This window comes from Lontra canadensis, unplaced genomic scaffold, assembly GCF_010015895.1.
Source record: "Lontra canadensis isolate GAN:19392208 unplaced genomic scaffold, GSC_riverotter_1.0 scaffold239, whole genome shotgun sequence".
In the NCBI taxonomy this organism is placed as follows: Eukaryota; Metazoa; Chordata; class Mammalia; order Carnivora; family Mustelidae; genus Lontra; species Lontra canadensis.
The window spans coordinates 276,121-290,414 of record NW_022631233.1 but is presented as its reverse complement, the minus strand read 5'-3'; the positions used below and the strand labels follow the sequence as shown (position 1 = coordinate 290,414).

Sequence of the window (14,294 nt, the reverse complement as noted above, 5' to 3'; positions counted from 1 at the left end):
ATGTCTTCGCACAGAGGCTGTGGGGGCCTTGGGCTTTGATCGCTTTCAACCACGGAGGTTTAAATAGTTTCATCCAGACATCATCTGGCACATCTGCATACCAACACGACTCCACAGTCTACAGTACATGATTATGCCGGGCAAAACAGACCCTTCCATCTGCAAGAGTTTTCATCAGGAGGCTGCCAAAATGTTCACCTACCTGAGACAAGCCCCACCTGGCACCAGCACCTTGATGGACCTTCCGCGTATGACATCAGAATCCCCCAGTTACTAAACCAGGCTAAAATGGTTTCTAAAAGGAGTTTTCGTGTTAAACCCTTTGAATTTTCATTTGTGATAATTTATGTCAAATTTTATGACTTATGTGATTCTTTTCAAGCAAAATAAAAGGATTAAGGTAATTTTGTGTGTGAAAACAAATGGAGTACCCCGAAACCAGAGCGGTAAGATTATTATTTGAACAAACGCCAGCTGTGTGAACTCCTTGGTCTGCCTAACAAGGATCCCGGGCTGATCCCGAACCAGCTGCATCAGCATCATCTGGGATTTGTTACAAATTCAAGTTCCTAGGCCACACTTCAGACCTTACTGAATCTGAGACTCGGGCCCAGCAATCTGTTTTAACAAGTCCTCTGAGAGACTCTGATGCACGCTCAGTTTGAGGTACAATTCCCTTGAGCATGTTTTCTCAGTGGTGAGGCATCTGGGACGATTCTTCACGGCTTAATACTGCCCTTGCTCGGTGGGACGTCTAGCATCCCTGACCCCCACTCAATCAGAGTGGACTGCCACAGTGCCCCTAGCCCCCATTCTTAAACACTCCCCAGGGAGAGAAAGATTGTATGCACAATATCAGATCGTTCGCTAAATTCCATAGGCATCTACCCTCTAGATACTTGACCACAGACACATATTTAACACCACTTAAGACCTACCTGTGTTTTACAACGTATCTACACTAGAATTTCTCTTTTCCTTTAGTCAAATGTTACAGCTTTAAAATAGGATTTATTCTGATTATGAGATATATATCTCATTAACAAAATACATTCCAAACTAGTAGTCTTCTTCAAATAAAAATGACCTCTGACCCCTAACCGTACCTCTTACAAGAAGCAAGAGAAGGCCAGTTCACAGCTAGATCTACCAATTTTTTGTAGATCTTCTAAGACAAAGGCTCAGCTTTCTAGTTGCTATAATGAAAAATATCCCCCCAGTTTCCTAAATTGTATAACTAGAACGAAATATTATAATAATGCATAAAAAACAATCCGAGAGCCTCATATAAGCAGAGTTAGCAATATTTTGAAAGCCAAATTCCTGCGTGTTACTGATATTAAAGAATAAATATTCTAAAATCTGAATATATATAATTAAAGCTAATATTATAAAATAAAAATCAGTATTCATTTATAAATATGGAAATGAAATGTAATGAACAGTATTTTTTAGGCTAACATGTATTTTCACTATATCATAAACATTTTTCTTGAATGACTCAAAGGTATAAACTAAACTCATACTTAGTATAGAAATACAGTTCTAAGGGAAAGGGAATAAAAATTTGAAACCTGAAAACAAATTCTGGGTATATCAATTTTTTTTAAGAAAAAGCCATATTCTTAGGGAGCAAAAATAGTGAGAAAGAAAAAAGAGAAACTTTAGAAATTTAATTCATAGCTAATTACACATTTAATAAACATATATTATCAGTTACTATAAAGTTAAAACTTATAAAATGAAAACTTACAATTAAGAGACCAATGTCCACTTCTTTCTTGGTCATAAAAAGTTCTCTGATTTGCTCACATTGCAAAATTTCTTTATTAATATATTTGGAGTAGTCATTCACAGGCTTGCCATATTTGCATGGCATTATAGATGTATGGTTGGGTCCACAAGCATATAGATAAAAGGCCTCTTGTGAATCAATCTTAGCTCCTGAATAGCAAAAAAAAAAAAAAAAAAAAAAAAAAAAAGTTACTTATTTCTATCACTCCAATGAGAATTATTTTAAGCCTTTCTTTTTATTTGAGAAAAAGGATGCGCAAGGGGAGGGGCATAGGGGGAAACAGATTCCTTGCTGAGCAGAGAGCCAGAATGAGGCTTAACCCACTGAGCCACCCAGGCACCCCTGACTAGAATTTTTCATAAGAAGCAAGATATCATGAATTAATTTTTTCTGCCAAATTCTTTCATCTCTATAAAATTGATAAAGTCTCAAGCTCCAAGTTGGTGTCATGAGCAAGCAACCTATGCCTGCTACGGATGGAAAGTGAATAAATATATATAAGGTTAACTGTGAAAGCTTGTGGTAAAATAAAATCATAAAATTCTATTTGTTCCTTAGAGAACAGTTATTTTGGTTTTGTTCTGCTTTTTTTTTTAAGTAAATGGAAACTATACTTCAGTAAATTCTTTTTTAAAATAAATGTGGACTGACGTCTCTATTCCTATTCTTTCTACCCGTCTGTTCAATAAACACTGTCTGAATGCTATTACATGCCAGGCTTAGTGATATAGCTATAAATTTTAGAACACGTATTTCTTTTTTTCCTAAAATTTGGTATTTTTGTAGAATATTCTAAAATTACAAGAAAGAGAATCATTCTAAGTTTGCTTTTCATAATATTGCATTTTCCATGATTATAAAACAAAGTTAATTTAACATAAGCTTTCTTTTGGGGGGAGAGGGGTTGGTGTATGATGTACCCCCTACATGAAATGTATGTATCAATTGTAAGCAGCATCTCAATTACAAAACAAACAAACAATAACAAAAAAAGAAGCATCTCAATATAAAAATGTTTAAAAAATTTTAAAAGTGCATCTTGGTATCTAGATAATATAGTACTTATTAAGTATCAAAGAAGGAACAGGAATTACTATCTTATCTAGTATAATTTACTAGTTTAATACTTGTTAATTGAAAAAAAAATTAGAAATCCTTTGAAGGAGAAAAATATACCATTGAAGAGGAGTAAATTTCCCAGGTCCCATTTTCCAGCCAATTGCAAAAACTCTTCTTGGGATGATAAACAATGGCCAATCATGCAAAATGTCTTATTGCTGTCAGATGACAGACTTGTTCTTCTTGGAAGCACAAAATCCAAAGTAACATCAGGCTTCCTACGTTAAAAACAAAGTTAAGTCAATTATTTCAGTGACCTAAGTACTTTGCAAGCATGAATGTTTAATATTGGGAAATTCTTTTAAGAGTTTTCTTGGTTCAGCAGCATAGTGCTGGTGATAGGAAGAAAGAGAATGGATTCTGCTATCTCCTGGTCAACAGTGCTGGCAATACCCAAACCCCAATGAGGGGAGCGGAACAGCAAGGCCTCCTAGTCCTGCAGCAGCCGTGAGAAGTGGGACCGGACATGTGATGCAAGTTTTCTTTGTCACTGAGTTCTGCGCCTTCCTGATTTACAGATACAAACTGACCACCTCCCCCTAATTTTTCCAAGAAGTCCCCCACCGTGGTAAGCCATTCCTAAAATTTCTTCTTTGAAGCCTTCAAAGACCACTCAGAAAAGGATGATTACTTCTTCAGGTTTTGTTCTCACTAGCCACTGAAGTGCCAGTGCTTTCTGCATTTTCTATTCTTTCCACGCTTAGTCACAGAGCTTTCGATTAGTCTCTTGCATTTACAGAAATCCTTATAAAAGAGTAGGAAAAGGAAAACTAACACTTTCTCAAAGAGAGACACACATGAGGAGAGGATGTCATCATCTGGTTGGAGGTGCAGAATACCAAGCTCTCCCCATAATCGGGGAATGTTTTAGGTTCCATAATAAGATAATGACGGTAACTTACGAAGGGGAAATTCATAAACAAGATGGCGTGCTTAGCTGTCAACGAGAAATTTCACATTGGTGTATCTATTTATTTAAACACTCTTCCCTAAGGCTTTCTGTTTCATAGTTAACATGTAAATATAACGATTTTAATAGAAACATTTTCTGATAAAGATGTATGATAACTTTTATTTTTTTTTAAATTGAGGTGTAACAAACACCTTTAGAGTGAGGTATTTTCTATTGCCGGCATCTTTCTTGAACCAAATACGTGGCTGTGACTGAAACACTACTGCCACCTATTGGCAGCATGACTTCATACAGTTTTTAAGGGTAAAGAAAGCTGCTTTACAAGATGAAATCGACAAATATTAAATATCCACCATGTGCCATATATTCCTACCAGATTTGTGGGCTCATCATTAAATCACAACATAAACTACTAATAACTTGTTTTTCAGTGTTATCATGTATTAAACATTTTCTCTTGAAATATATTATTTACAGAAATTATTCTATTAGTTCGGAAAGTATTAAAGACAGTACCAAATTTAAATCAAGGGAATAATATAATTGTCGCGGTCACTTGCTTAGCACTCTACTAACAGATGAAATCATTACTTACTTTGTACCAAATGGCAAAAAATTCCTTTAAAGTAATGTAGGAATATGTGAACGAAGAGACTATGCTCACTAACTCTCTACAGTGAACATCTAAACTCTCCTATATCTGTTACATGGTCTGATTCAGAAGAAGGCTGTGGGGGCAGGAAAACTTCAGGTTCTAAAGCATGGGCTGTATCTAAGTTCAAGGTTCAGCTGTATTCTTCTGGCATGACTTTACTCCACTCTGGGTCTCAACTGTCTCATATGTAAAATAGAGGAAACAATATACCTACTTCCTGGTGTTGTCGGGAGACCAAATGGTAATCTGTGTAAAGTGCTAACTACAGTGCCTGGCACATGTTGAAAGCTCAAGAAATCAGGCGAGGGTCCAGGAGAAAGAGGTTCACTATTCATAGCCCTTATCCCCAACTCCAACCTATCTAACTCTAGGTTCTGAAAAAAAAAATTATTGACTGGCTGAAGACTGAGAATTTCTCAGAAAATATTTTATTTGGAATATGGAAACTTCAGTGACATATTTCCATGGATTTTTAAAATGAACACACAAAAACTGAATAAAACTGATTTTATTTCCAAAGCCTGTTCCATCCTGTGGCGGGCCCTGGGGACTGACTACCCTAGGCCACTTACAGGCCCCCTCTCCCCTGCCCTCCTCTAGCACTGAGGCTGGACAGCTGTAAGCCATCAACTTGATAGCCTCCCTGGCGTTCTCTTTGTTCCCAAGGGCCCTTTCCTCTGCCTGAAAGGCTCTTCCCCCTCCACTGCTCACAACATGCTCCATCTCCCCTTGAGGTCTAAGCTTAAATAATCAATCTTTTCCCAAAGAGTCCTTTCCTGATCCACCTGATCCATCTCTCTGGGGATCTGTTATATCTCCATAAAATGTGTCATAATTTGTATATATGCATATAATTGTGTTTGCTTGTTGTCTGCTTCCCCCTTAGACTGTGAGTTCCAAGAAGGCACAGAACTTGAGTCTTGAGCATTGTTTACCATTTCCCTCAGCCTACTACAGCACATGCCGGGCACACAGTCATTCCTCATCACATATTTAATGGGTAAACAAATGAATAAATAAAAATGGGTTCATTTACACTAAGAGCATATATGATTTCTGTGGGTCTAATCTACTTTGAGGGATATTTGAGAAAACTGGGAGACAGTGTTTAGAACACACCTAGTAAAAGGTCTGCAACACAACAGGTATATAATATTTTACAGTCCGTTCAATTACACCTAGATACCTCATTTGAAATTCAAAACCTGCCTGTCAAGTAGCTTTGCCATACGCATTCATTTCTCTTTCTCATTATTCAACTTAGAATCTTCCTTCCAGCCAGCCTGACCCCATCCCATGCTATACCAGTTTCCAATTCTGTATCTCCTTTTATGTTCTTTCATTCATAAAATATTTCCCATCTCTTATAAATCTAAGATATATTACAGCTTTCTCAGGGTTAAATTTTACATTAATTTATTCCAGAAAATATTTCTTATTAACTTGACCCACAATTCTCCTGTTCAGTAAATATCACATAGTATTATACCTGAATCTATCACCTGGTATGTTTCAAGGACCCTATCTTAATCTACCACCTGACACACTGGCTTATATTTTTCCCTAGTCATTCTAATTTCTTTTGAAACCCTGAGTTAATTTAGGTATTAGCCTTAAAAAAAAAATTTAGGTTTTAGCCTGATTAGCCACTTAATTGAAATAATTCCCTATGGATTCATTTTATAAATGTATATAGGCTTAAGGGCCCAACTGTACGTTCAGTTCTTAGATCTAACATATACTCTGCATAATGTCTCAATGTCCAGGTTTGTGCATGTTCCCCCAAACTCAAATATTAATTTTCACCAGTTACCAGTATGGGAAATTAATTTTGTATTAGAGTGATAAGTAGGAAAAAAATCCAACTGTGACACAGATTCCTGCATTAACATATAGCACATTTTATCTATAGTTTCCTATAATCTATTTCAGAAGCTATGACAAACTAAACTTAAAATAGTAAAAGAAGTTAGTGTTTATTAAAAATGTTTCAAACCTCTGCCCAGAGATCCATATGGAGATTTTCCCGTGGTTATTCTTTTTCCCTTGGGGCTGCTGTAAGTAGGTGAGAACTAAATGCTGCCATTTGCTTGGGATGAAAATATTCTCCTGTGATTCAACCTGTGCCAGTAAAACAGCTTTTGTATCATCATTTGAATCCATGCACATTCTACAAAAAAGAGACAAAGTACAGGTTGGAAACATGGAATTTCTGATCTCAGCATTTAATAAATGTATAACAACCACAATTCCAGATATTTAAGTGAGATTAAAAAGCAGTTCTGTTTTTAAACTAACTAGAAAAGTCAGTAGGTCTTTGTTTTACACCATAAAATCTGCTTATTTTCTTATATTGTTGTCTCAATTCATGAGCAAAAAATAGAAGATGTTCATTTGCTGGTGTTAATAATTTAGGCATTAATTTTCAAAATTCATTTCCAAAAAAAAACTTTATCGTCACTATTTTTACAGACATTGTCCTTTCAGAAATTACAATAAAATATTTTGTTCATACAAAAATTAATACATGTTTTACATAAATGTCTAAATGCCAGGATGTACTGGAGGTCTATCCTACTTGGAGGAACTACTGAGAGAATTAGGATACAATGTCTATAAAGTACCAAGTAAGATTTATAACAAAAAGCATATATCCCCTAAATAACATATTTTTATTTAGTTTTAAGTTTATAAAGATAGTGTCATACTATTCATACTCACTCAATATAAGTGAAATATTTGTATCTATACTAGTTAACAAAGGAGGCAGAAAAAAAGACCAGGTCGCGAGAATAACTAAAGTTTATAAGATAATGGCTATTAAATATGTAATCTGCAAGGAAAACAGTTGTCTGATAATAACATTTTAAGGTGACTACAATCTGATAGAATACTGCCATGGATAAGACTTCAGCAAGCATTTGGTCTAAAATCTAATTGAGAATGAACACAATCTACTTTAGAGTTTAATTATAGATTTTTGGATAGAATAATACATTGTTACAGAGGTGGTATTAGTGACTATTAGAATGTATCTTCTATTTAAGTAATCTTTTTCTGATTCGCTATAATGATTTTGGCATATAAATTTAATGGCATATAAATTTATTGGCATATAAATTATTTAAATACATGATCTATTCATGGCGAGGTTAAGGATAATCAATACCGAAAGATAAAAGTGCCATTGTGGGGATCAGCCCACACTTGGATCATCAGAGCTTTGGATCCCAATGAAATCATATGGATACATCCTTCTTCTATGAGCCTTTCACCAGGATTTATGTACTCTGCACCCTCCGGTCTGTTGTTCTCTACGAAAAAAAGATGTTAGAATAATCAGTAAAGCGGTTGATAAAAAGCTGAGTGGAAAAGTGAATTTGAAGGAACACAATGTGGTTGTCCATTTGTAGTAAATTATTTACCGGGATGTCTGAGTCTAACCTGTTCCAAACAATATTCCTGAAGTTGAGACGTTAACTCCAAAAAAGCACGAGGACTGAAAACAGTAACTGAGTGCGATACACATTTCAAAATCTATGATAACTAGCAGCTAACTGTGGGAATGAACAAACCACCGACAGCACTACCAAAATCATCCTATAATTATTACAATAGCATGATTTTAGAAAATTGATTTTAGAAAAATTGTGGTGTTTAAATATATTCTGGTGTAGACTCCCTGATGAGTCATCTTTGAATATAATTGCTAAGTGATTCTGAAACTCTAAAATGTTCTCTAAGGCAAGCTAACATAATGCCTTATGCTTTGGACTATTGGGTTATCAGTCCTGATTTTAAGTGGTTTCTTACCATGCTAATTCCAGCGCCATCAAGTACGTATAATGACCTGAATCCTTGAGCCATCCACGCTGTTACTACGCTATGTGACTTTATATAAAGCTATATTAATAAAGACGTACCAAAATACAAAATGCACATCTAAGGGTTCAGACTTTCAGAGAAGATGACCACCACCAGTTATGAGACTGTATATATTATATATTTGTTGCCATTTTTCAACAGGTATAAATACTACCAATTTTTCAGAATACTGCCCCTAAACGACAATAGTCTTTAAAAGGAAGAGTTAAATTCATTGATTATTTTGAGGACCACTGCCCAAGATATGAGATGTATATAGAATTCATGGCTGATACAATACTAGTGTTTCCATATAAAATCTGACTTTGCACAAATAAAAGACTAGAACAAAAACCAGTGTGTACGCAGGTACTGTAAAGTAGGAATATGACAAATGTTTCTTAATTTAATGCGCACAACAACCTGATGAGGTAAATTTTATTGTCCCCCTTTAGAGGGTGAGAGAACTGAGGTGCTGTGGGGTTCAATAACTTGCTCAGTGTCACAAAGCTGGTTTAGTGGCAAAGGAAGTGTTATTAATGTAATATTTTCTTCTCTGTTCCCTTCAAAATTTTGGTATATACACTATTTTTAAATGTTCTTTTTAAATGTTTATGCAGAGTTGTCTGAAATATATGTTTTCTAATATATTTTTATAAAAAAAATTTTTTTTAATTCCCAATGCTGACTTTTCTCAGGTCACTGTGTATACTTATTTCATTTTATAAGAGCCTGTTTCTCATTGTGATTGCCCCCACTTAAATGAGAAAGCAATGTGCACTGTTTATAGTGTCATGGTGGCATTTAAGCTCTGGAATCGAATATAGGTGGGTTTAAGTCCCCTTCCATCACTTACCAGCTCTATAAACTGGTCATGCTATTTAACTGCATCTGCAAATATGGACAGTATGAGCACTTAATTTATTGAATTGTTGGGAGGATTAAAAACTATGTAGAAAGAGCTGAGCGAAGGGACGCCCACACAGAGAGTGCTCAGCGCTCATGAGACAGCATCAGCACGACAGGATCGCATGTATGTTGCTTTGGAGCTATCAGTTCTTAGGTGGCAAAGCTCTGATTCCCAAAAGAAATGCTCTAATTACCTAAGTTTTTAGAAAGTTTGGCTTCCTAGGCTACCTGGCAAAAGTACACAAATACGCTGTGCTAATAACATGGAAATGTGTCCGGAGAAGTGGATGCAGAGCTCCTGCGGGGACATCAGGTGACCTTTCCTAGTCCTCAGTCTTGAGAGTGTCAGTAAGGACTTTCCCTTCTGTCTGGGAGTCAGTGGCAGAGGACCTGCCCTGAAGGCCTGGTGTTGTGAAGCGGGGCGCCAGTGCGGGGTGTAAGCTCTGTGCAATGCAGAGCTCCAGAGGGACGTCCATGAAGAATAAACCCCTAACCATTTCTCTCCTCTAGTCATTTCATTCATCCGTGGCTCCTAACAATCAGCTCTGCGTTGCTTCTCCTCACCATAAACTGTTTTTTAACAAACAGGTTCTTCCTGCCCTAGTCATATGAGGAATGAGACAGTTTTGTGGAAGCATAAAAGGGATTCCATCAGTTATAGAAAGCACTGGAATGGGAATGATTCTGACTCTGGAGAAAAGCTGATGCATCCAGACATTCTGTGACAGGAGCTAGGAGAAGCGCACAGAGGTAGGACGCAGCACAAGGAGGAGTGTTGAACGACAAGAGAGAAAGGACATGAAATGGGGCTCACACTGGCTGGGGCATAGGGAGCAGAAGGTCAGAAAAGTGGCTCTAGGGTCGCATCCTTCCCTTCTCTAATATCAGGAGTCACCCTAATCCAGTAATGGGACCAGGAAAGAGGCAGGAAATGGGGCTGGGGACTGCCAGCCAGGGCAGTTGGATAAGCAGTGGTCCCGCTTGGGCAGTAACCCAGTGCCCCAGCCCCAAGGCAAAAACATACAAGAAAAATGATGTTTTCAAGGCTATCTGACAACCCAGGCTTCGTAGTCAGGGCCTGCCATTAGGAAGGCACTTGGGGTGAAGAACACACTCGGAGCACATGAGGACATTGCTGTGTTCTTACAGCTCAACCAAACCTGCAGTCAGGAAAGGCTTAGTGTAACAGGTAACAGGTAACGGCAACATCATACCTGTTCTATCCAAACTACTGTCCTGTAATGTTACGGATTTGTTTCTTTTCTTGATCTTCTTTCCTTTCTCCATGGTTCTCTCGGCTTCGTGGACACACTCCACATTAAACCACAGCGAGACGCTGAAGCCTTCCGACAGGTGGGGCCAGCAGTTTTGCCCCAGCAAGGCCAAGTGGACTGGGGCTATGTGCCAGGAGGAGAGCAGCTGCTGGGGGAAACTTCTGCTCTCGGTCTCTTTCCTGCTTCGGGAACTCCGTGCTCTTCTTAATAATCCCAGGGCCTTACTGTTTAGAATCCCAGGGCCCTTTTGTGATGAAACGCCATTGCTTAAATTTGGAGTATGCAGGAGAGGGAAGGTTAGGTACTGGGAGGGGCTCATCATAATGTCGCTTTCAATAATTTTCAGAATACCCAGAAGAAGTACTTCCTAGAGAAAAAGAATAAATAAATACAAAATGTACACTGAAATTCAGGTTATAAATGAAAATACAAGCACATCTACACACATATCAGCATTCCTAGTTAAATGCCTATTTCCTATCTACCATACCACTAAAATGTTCATAAGATAAAAAGATTTTATTCTTTAAATATGTAATCTCTCATGGTTAATATTAGATTTAGGTGCCTTTTATTTGGGCACAAGCCTGAAAGTTATGAATTGGTTTTAAGTATTAGATGTCAACTCTAATAATTATATCCAGAATAATTTCTACAAAGAAAGATGTATATTTCCTAGTAGGCTATAGTTACTTCTTTAAATTATTTTTAAGTGAGGGATAGAACCAGAGACCTTACAAATTCTCCAGATTTCTGAATGATATTTATAGCCTGACTGACTTCATAAAATTGAGTGGCTCAATTACTTTCCAACTTATTTTACATGACTTTTCCTAATCAAATAAATTTTCTTTCATCTGTTTTGGTAAACCAAAATAAGGGTTTTTAGATTTTACTCACAAATTATAAATTTTGGGTTAAATGTAGAATTACAGAAAATGTAAGAGAGGAGATGAGCATTTAATTAAAGAGAAAAGTAATGACTAAGGAAACAAGTGGAGTAGAGAAGATTATCTTAGTCCAATACACTGCCGAGTGTGTGCCCTATGCCCAAAATAACAGCTAATGTTGATGACGATGATGAGAACTGCACTCAGGGAAAGTAAAAGAAACATTTCATAAATACAGTCAGTTATCAAGTGTCTACATTAGTGTTTGTTAACCTTGTGTTCCACAGAGCCCCTTGGGGTCCACAAGCTGGAGTAAGCTGCTGAAATGGGCAGGACTCAGGAACATTCAACCTTGCTTCAAAGAAAGTAGCTCCAAGCTTTTGTTTTATTTGTTTATGCTTCAAGCCAAGATTTCATTATTAAAATGAGTTTCTCAGCAAAGAACAGTTGAAAAGTCACTAAGCTACACCAATGGAAAGAAGTGATAGAAGATACCTGAAGGGTAGATAATAACTTTCTAAAAAGAGGATAATCCTTAAAATGGTAAAAACTAATCACAATTAAGTTCTCTTTAGTAATTAAAATTATTTAGCGTTTCTTAAGAACGACGACTTGGGGTGGGATAAGGCAATGGGACTATGAGTCCAGTAACCAGGCTGGTTAGCCAAAAGAGAAGTGAAACAGTTAAAATAAGTGCAAATAATAAAATGATGAAGAACTTTACACATATTAACATGGAGTCGACTGCATAATCATTACCACATTAAAAGACAGAACTTAGTGATTTCTAAGTCATTTTTTAAAATATTCTATTAAGTATCAGTGAAAAAATTTTAAAATTATGGCATATTTACTGTACAAGGAGATTTCTCCAGAAATATTCTCAAAAGAAGGGTTAACTCTTCTGAACATGTTCTTGAGCTCATCAAAGATACCAAAAGGTCCACCAATACTCTCTGGCATGCTAAATTAAAGAAAGATAGAGGGGAAAAAATTAAAGCCAATACATAATTAAAGGTTCCAGACAAACAATTTCACTGAAAGAGATCAAATACTATTGTCACATCTTCAATGGATTATAAACAACTAATAATCCAAAAATGTGCTGAAAAAATAGCAATACGATTAAATGCAAACCAACCCACTGACAAAAAAACAAAACCACTTTTCTTAAAGATGGGCCCTTTCCCAGGAGACGTATTATTTAAAGAAGCGTAAATTAACACAGTATTTGTTAAAGAAGTTGACACTGTCAGTAACCACAAATAGTCTGCTACCTTATCTTGAAACTGTTTAAATTATAACTATTACTTTCTAAATTAGATGAAATAAATGGAAGTGTAAATAGTAAAGATTATGAAAATACTTAAATATCACAAGCAATTATTTTGAACACTTTCCTCATTTCATTGTGAGGTGTAGAATAAAATATCATGGGTAGTACATAAATTCATAGAACTTTTTAGAATAAAGTAACTAATATCTGTAGCATACATTATAGTGTCCAAAGTATATTCACATGCATTACCCCAGCTAATCCTCACCCAAAAAAGCCCTATAGTGAAATCTTATCTCCCTTTTAGATACGACAGAAATAATCCTGATGAGGAAGCTGAGGAAAGCAGCCCTGTTTCAGCACCAAGTTTTGTAGAGGTATGAGCTGAGGCAGTAGTGGAACAGTAGGCATATCTGGAAAGAAACTTGAATCAAGACTATAAAATAGCATGGACTTTATCCTGTAAAAAACACAAACCCATGAAAGGTTTTAGAGTAAGAACTATGAAAACTAGAAAATAAAGGAAAATAATTATTTCTCTTGCCTTTCCTTTGTGAATTATTCTAACTGAGCATAACCAAACAGTTGATGAGAGCAAGTTTTCTTTAAGTATTCCAGCTTATCCAAGAAGACGGAATGACAGCATGTTACCATTTTGCAAGTTCCTAGGCTATGACCATCCATGGCTCCTAGTGTCCCCCAAAGAGAGACAATCAGACATTATGTGCCTCTAATGGAGGCACAGATTCCTGCCTGTAAAATATTCCAGTCAAAAAATGGTCAAAACCCAAATCTGATTAGGTTTCTAGATCTTACTGCCAACTGAAGGAAATGTAAGACAGAGAGGATCATGTTAAACAATTCCCAGGGATATAACTGCCAAAAATCAGAATGCAGATGCCTCATGATAGATGACCTGGTTTCTTCAACCAAAAAAAAATTGCAAGGGTGGGGGGAGTAGTCACCTACAGATGAAAAGATTTGAGATATATCTGCTAACTATAATATATGAACCTAACTAGGATTCTGATTTTTTTAAAAAATACTATAAAATAAAGTGTTAGATAATCATGGGCTGGGAGGGCGGGATAAAGTAGTATGATCAAAGTAAAGTATATGTATGTGCTTAGATTTTTTTTTTCCCGTTCTAAACTAAAAGGTTCCAGTTCAAAATAAGGGAATGAAGATATATATATTTATATATATTTGCCTTTGTCTACTACTGGAAACCCACTGAACTGAAAGTACAGAATTATAAAAAGAAAGAAATCTGTAACAGCAAAAAGAGTGAGGAAGTCAGTGGGCACTGGGGGCACAGCAGATTTAAAAATATTTCTTGAAGATGGAAGGGCAGAGAGATAAAAGAGAAAGCTGCTGCTTAGAATCTCTTCGAATTACAAAGGGGCTCCAAGAAGAGGAGAGCCCATAGGTCTGTCTACATTCTGGAGAGGAAGTAAGGATAGGGCTACAAATGCAGGGATTCATAAAAGGTCTGTCTGGAAACACCTACCTCTCTCCTAAATTCTGAATACAGAGCACAGATAGCTCGGCTTTTACTTTTATGCCCCCAGCCTGATAACTGTTTAAAGAAACTCCCTG

General features: G+C 36.5%; 1 protein-coding gene across 7 annotated transcripts in view; it reads right to left on the bottom strand.

Moving 5' to 3' along the window:
- Positions 1-14,294, bottom strand: part of LYST (lysosomal trafficking regulator) — a 184,830-nt gene that overhangs the window by 99,487 nt on the left and 71,049 nt on the right. For all 7 annotated transcript variants that reach the window (XM_032849679.1, XM_032849678.1, XM_032849677.1 and 4 more), the window contains exons 11-16: positions 12,274-12,383; positions 10,470-10,896; positions 7,652-7,796; positions 6,479-6,652; positions 2,972-3,132; positions 1,754-1,944 (exon numbers count right to left, since the gene is read on the bottom strand). In XM_032849679.1, the coding sequence (XP_032705570.1) occupies positions 1,754-1,944; positions 2,972-3,132; positions 6,479-6,652; positions 7,652-7,796; positions 10,470-10,896; positions 12,274-12,383 (1,208 nt within the window). The remainder of the gene's footprint in view (positions 1-1,753; positions 1,945-2,971; positions 3,133-6,478; positions 6,653-7,651; positions 7,797-10,469; positions 10,897-12,273; positions 12,384-14,294) is intronic.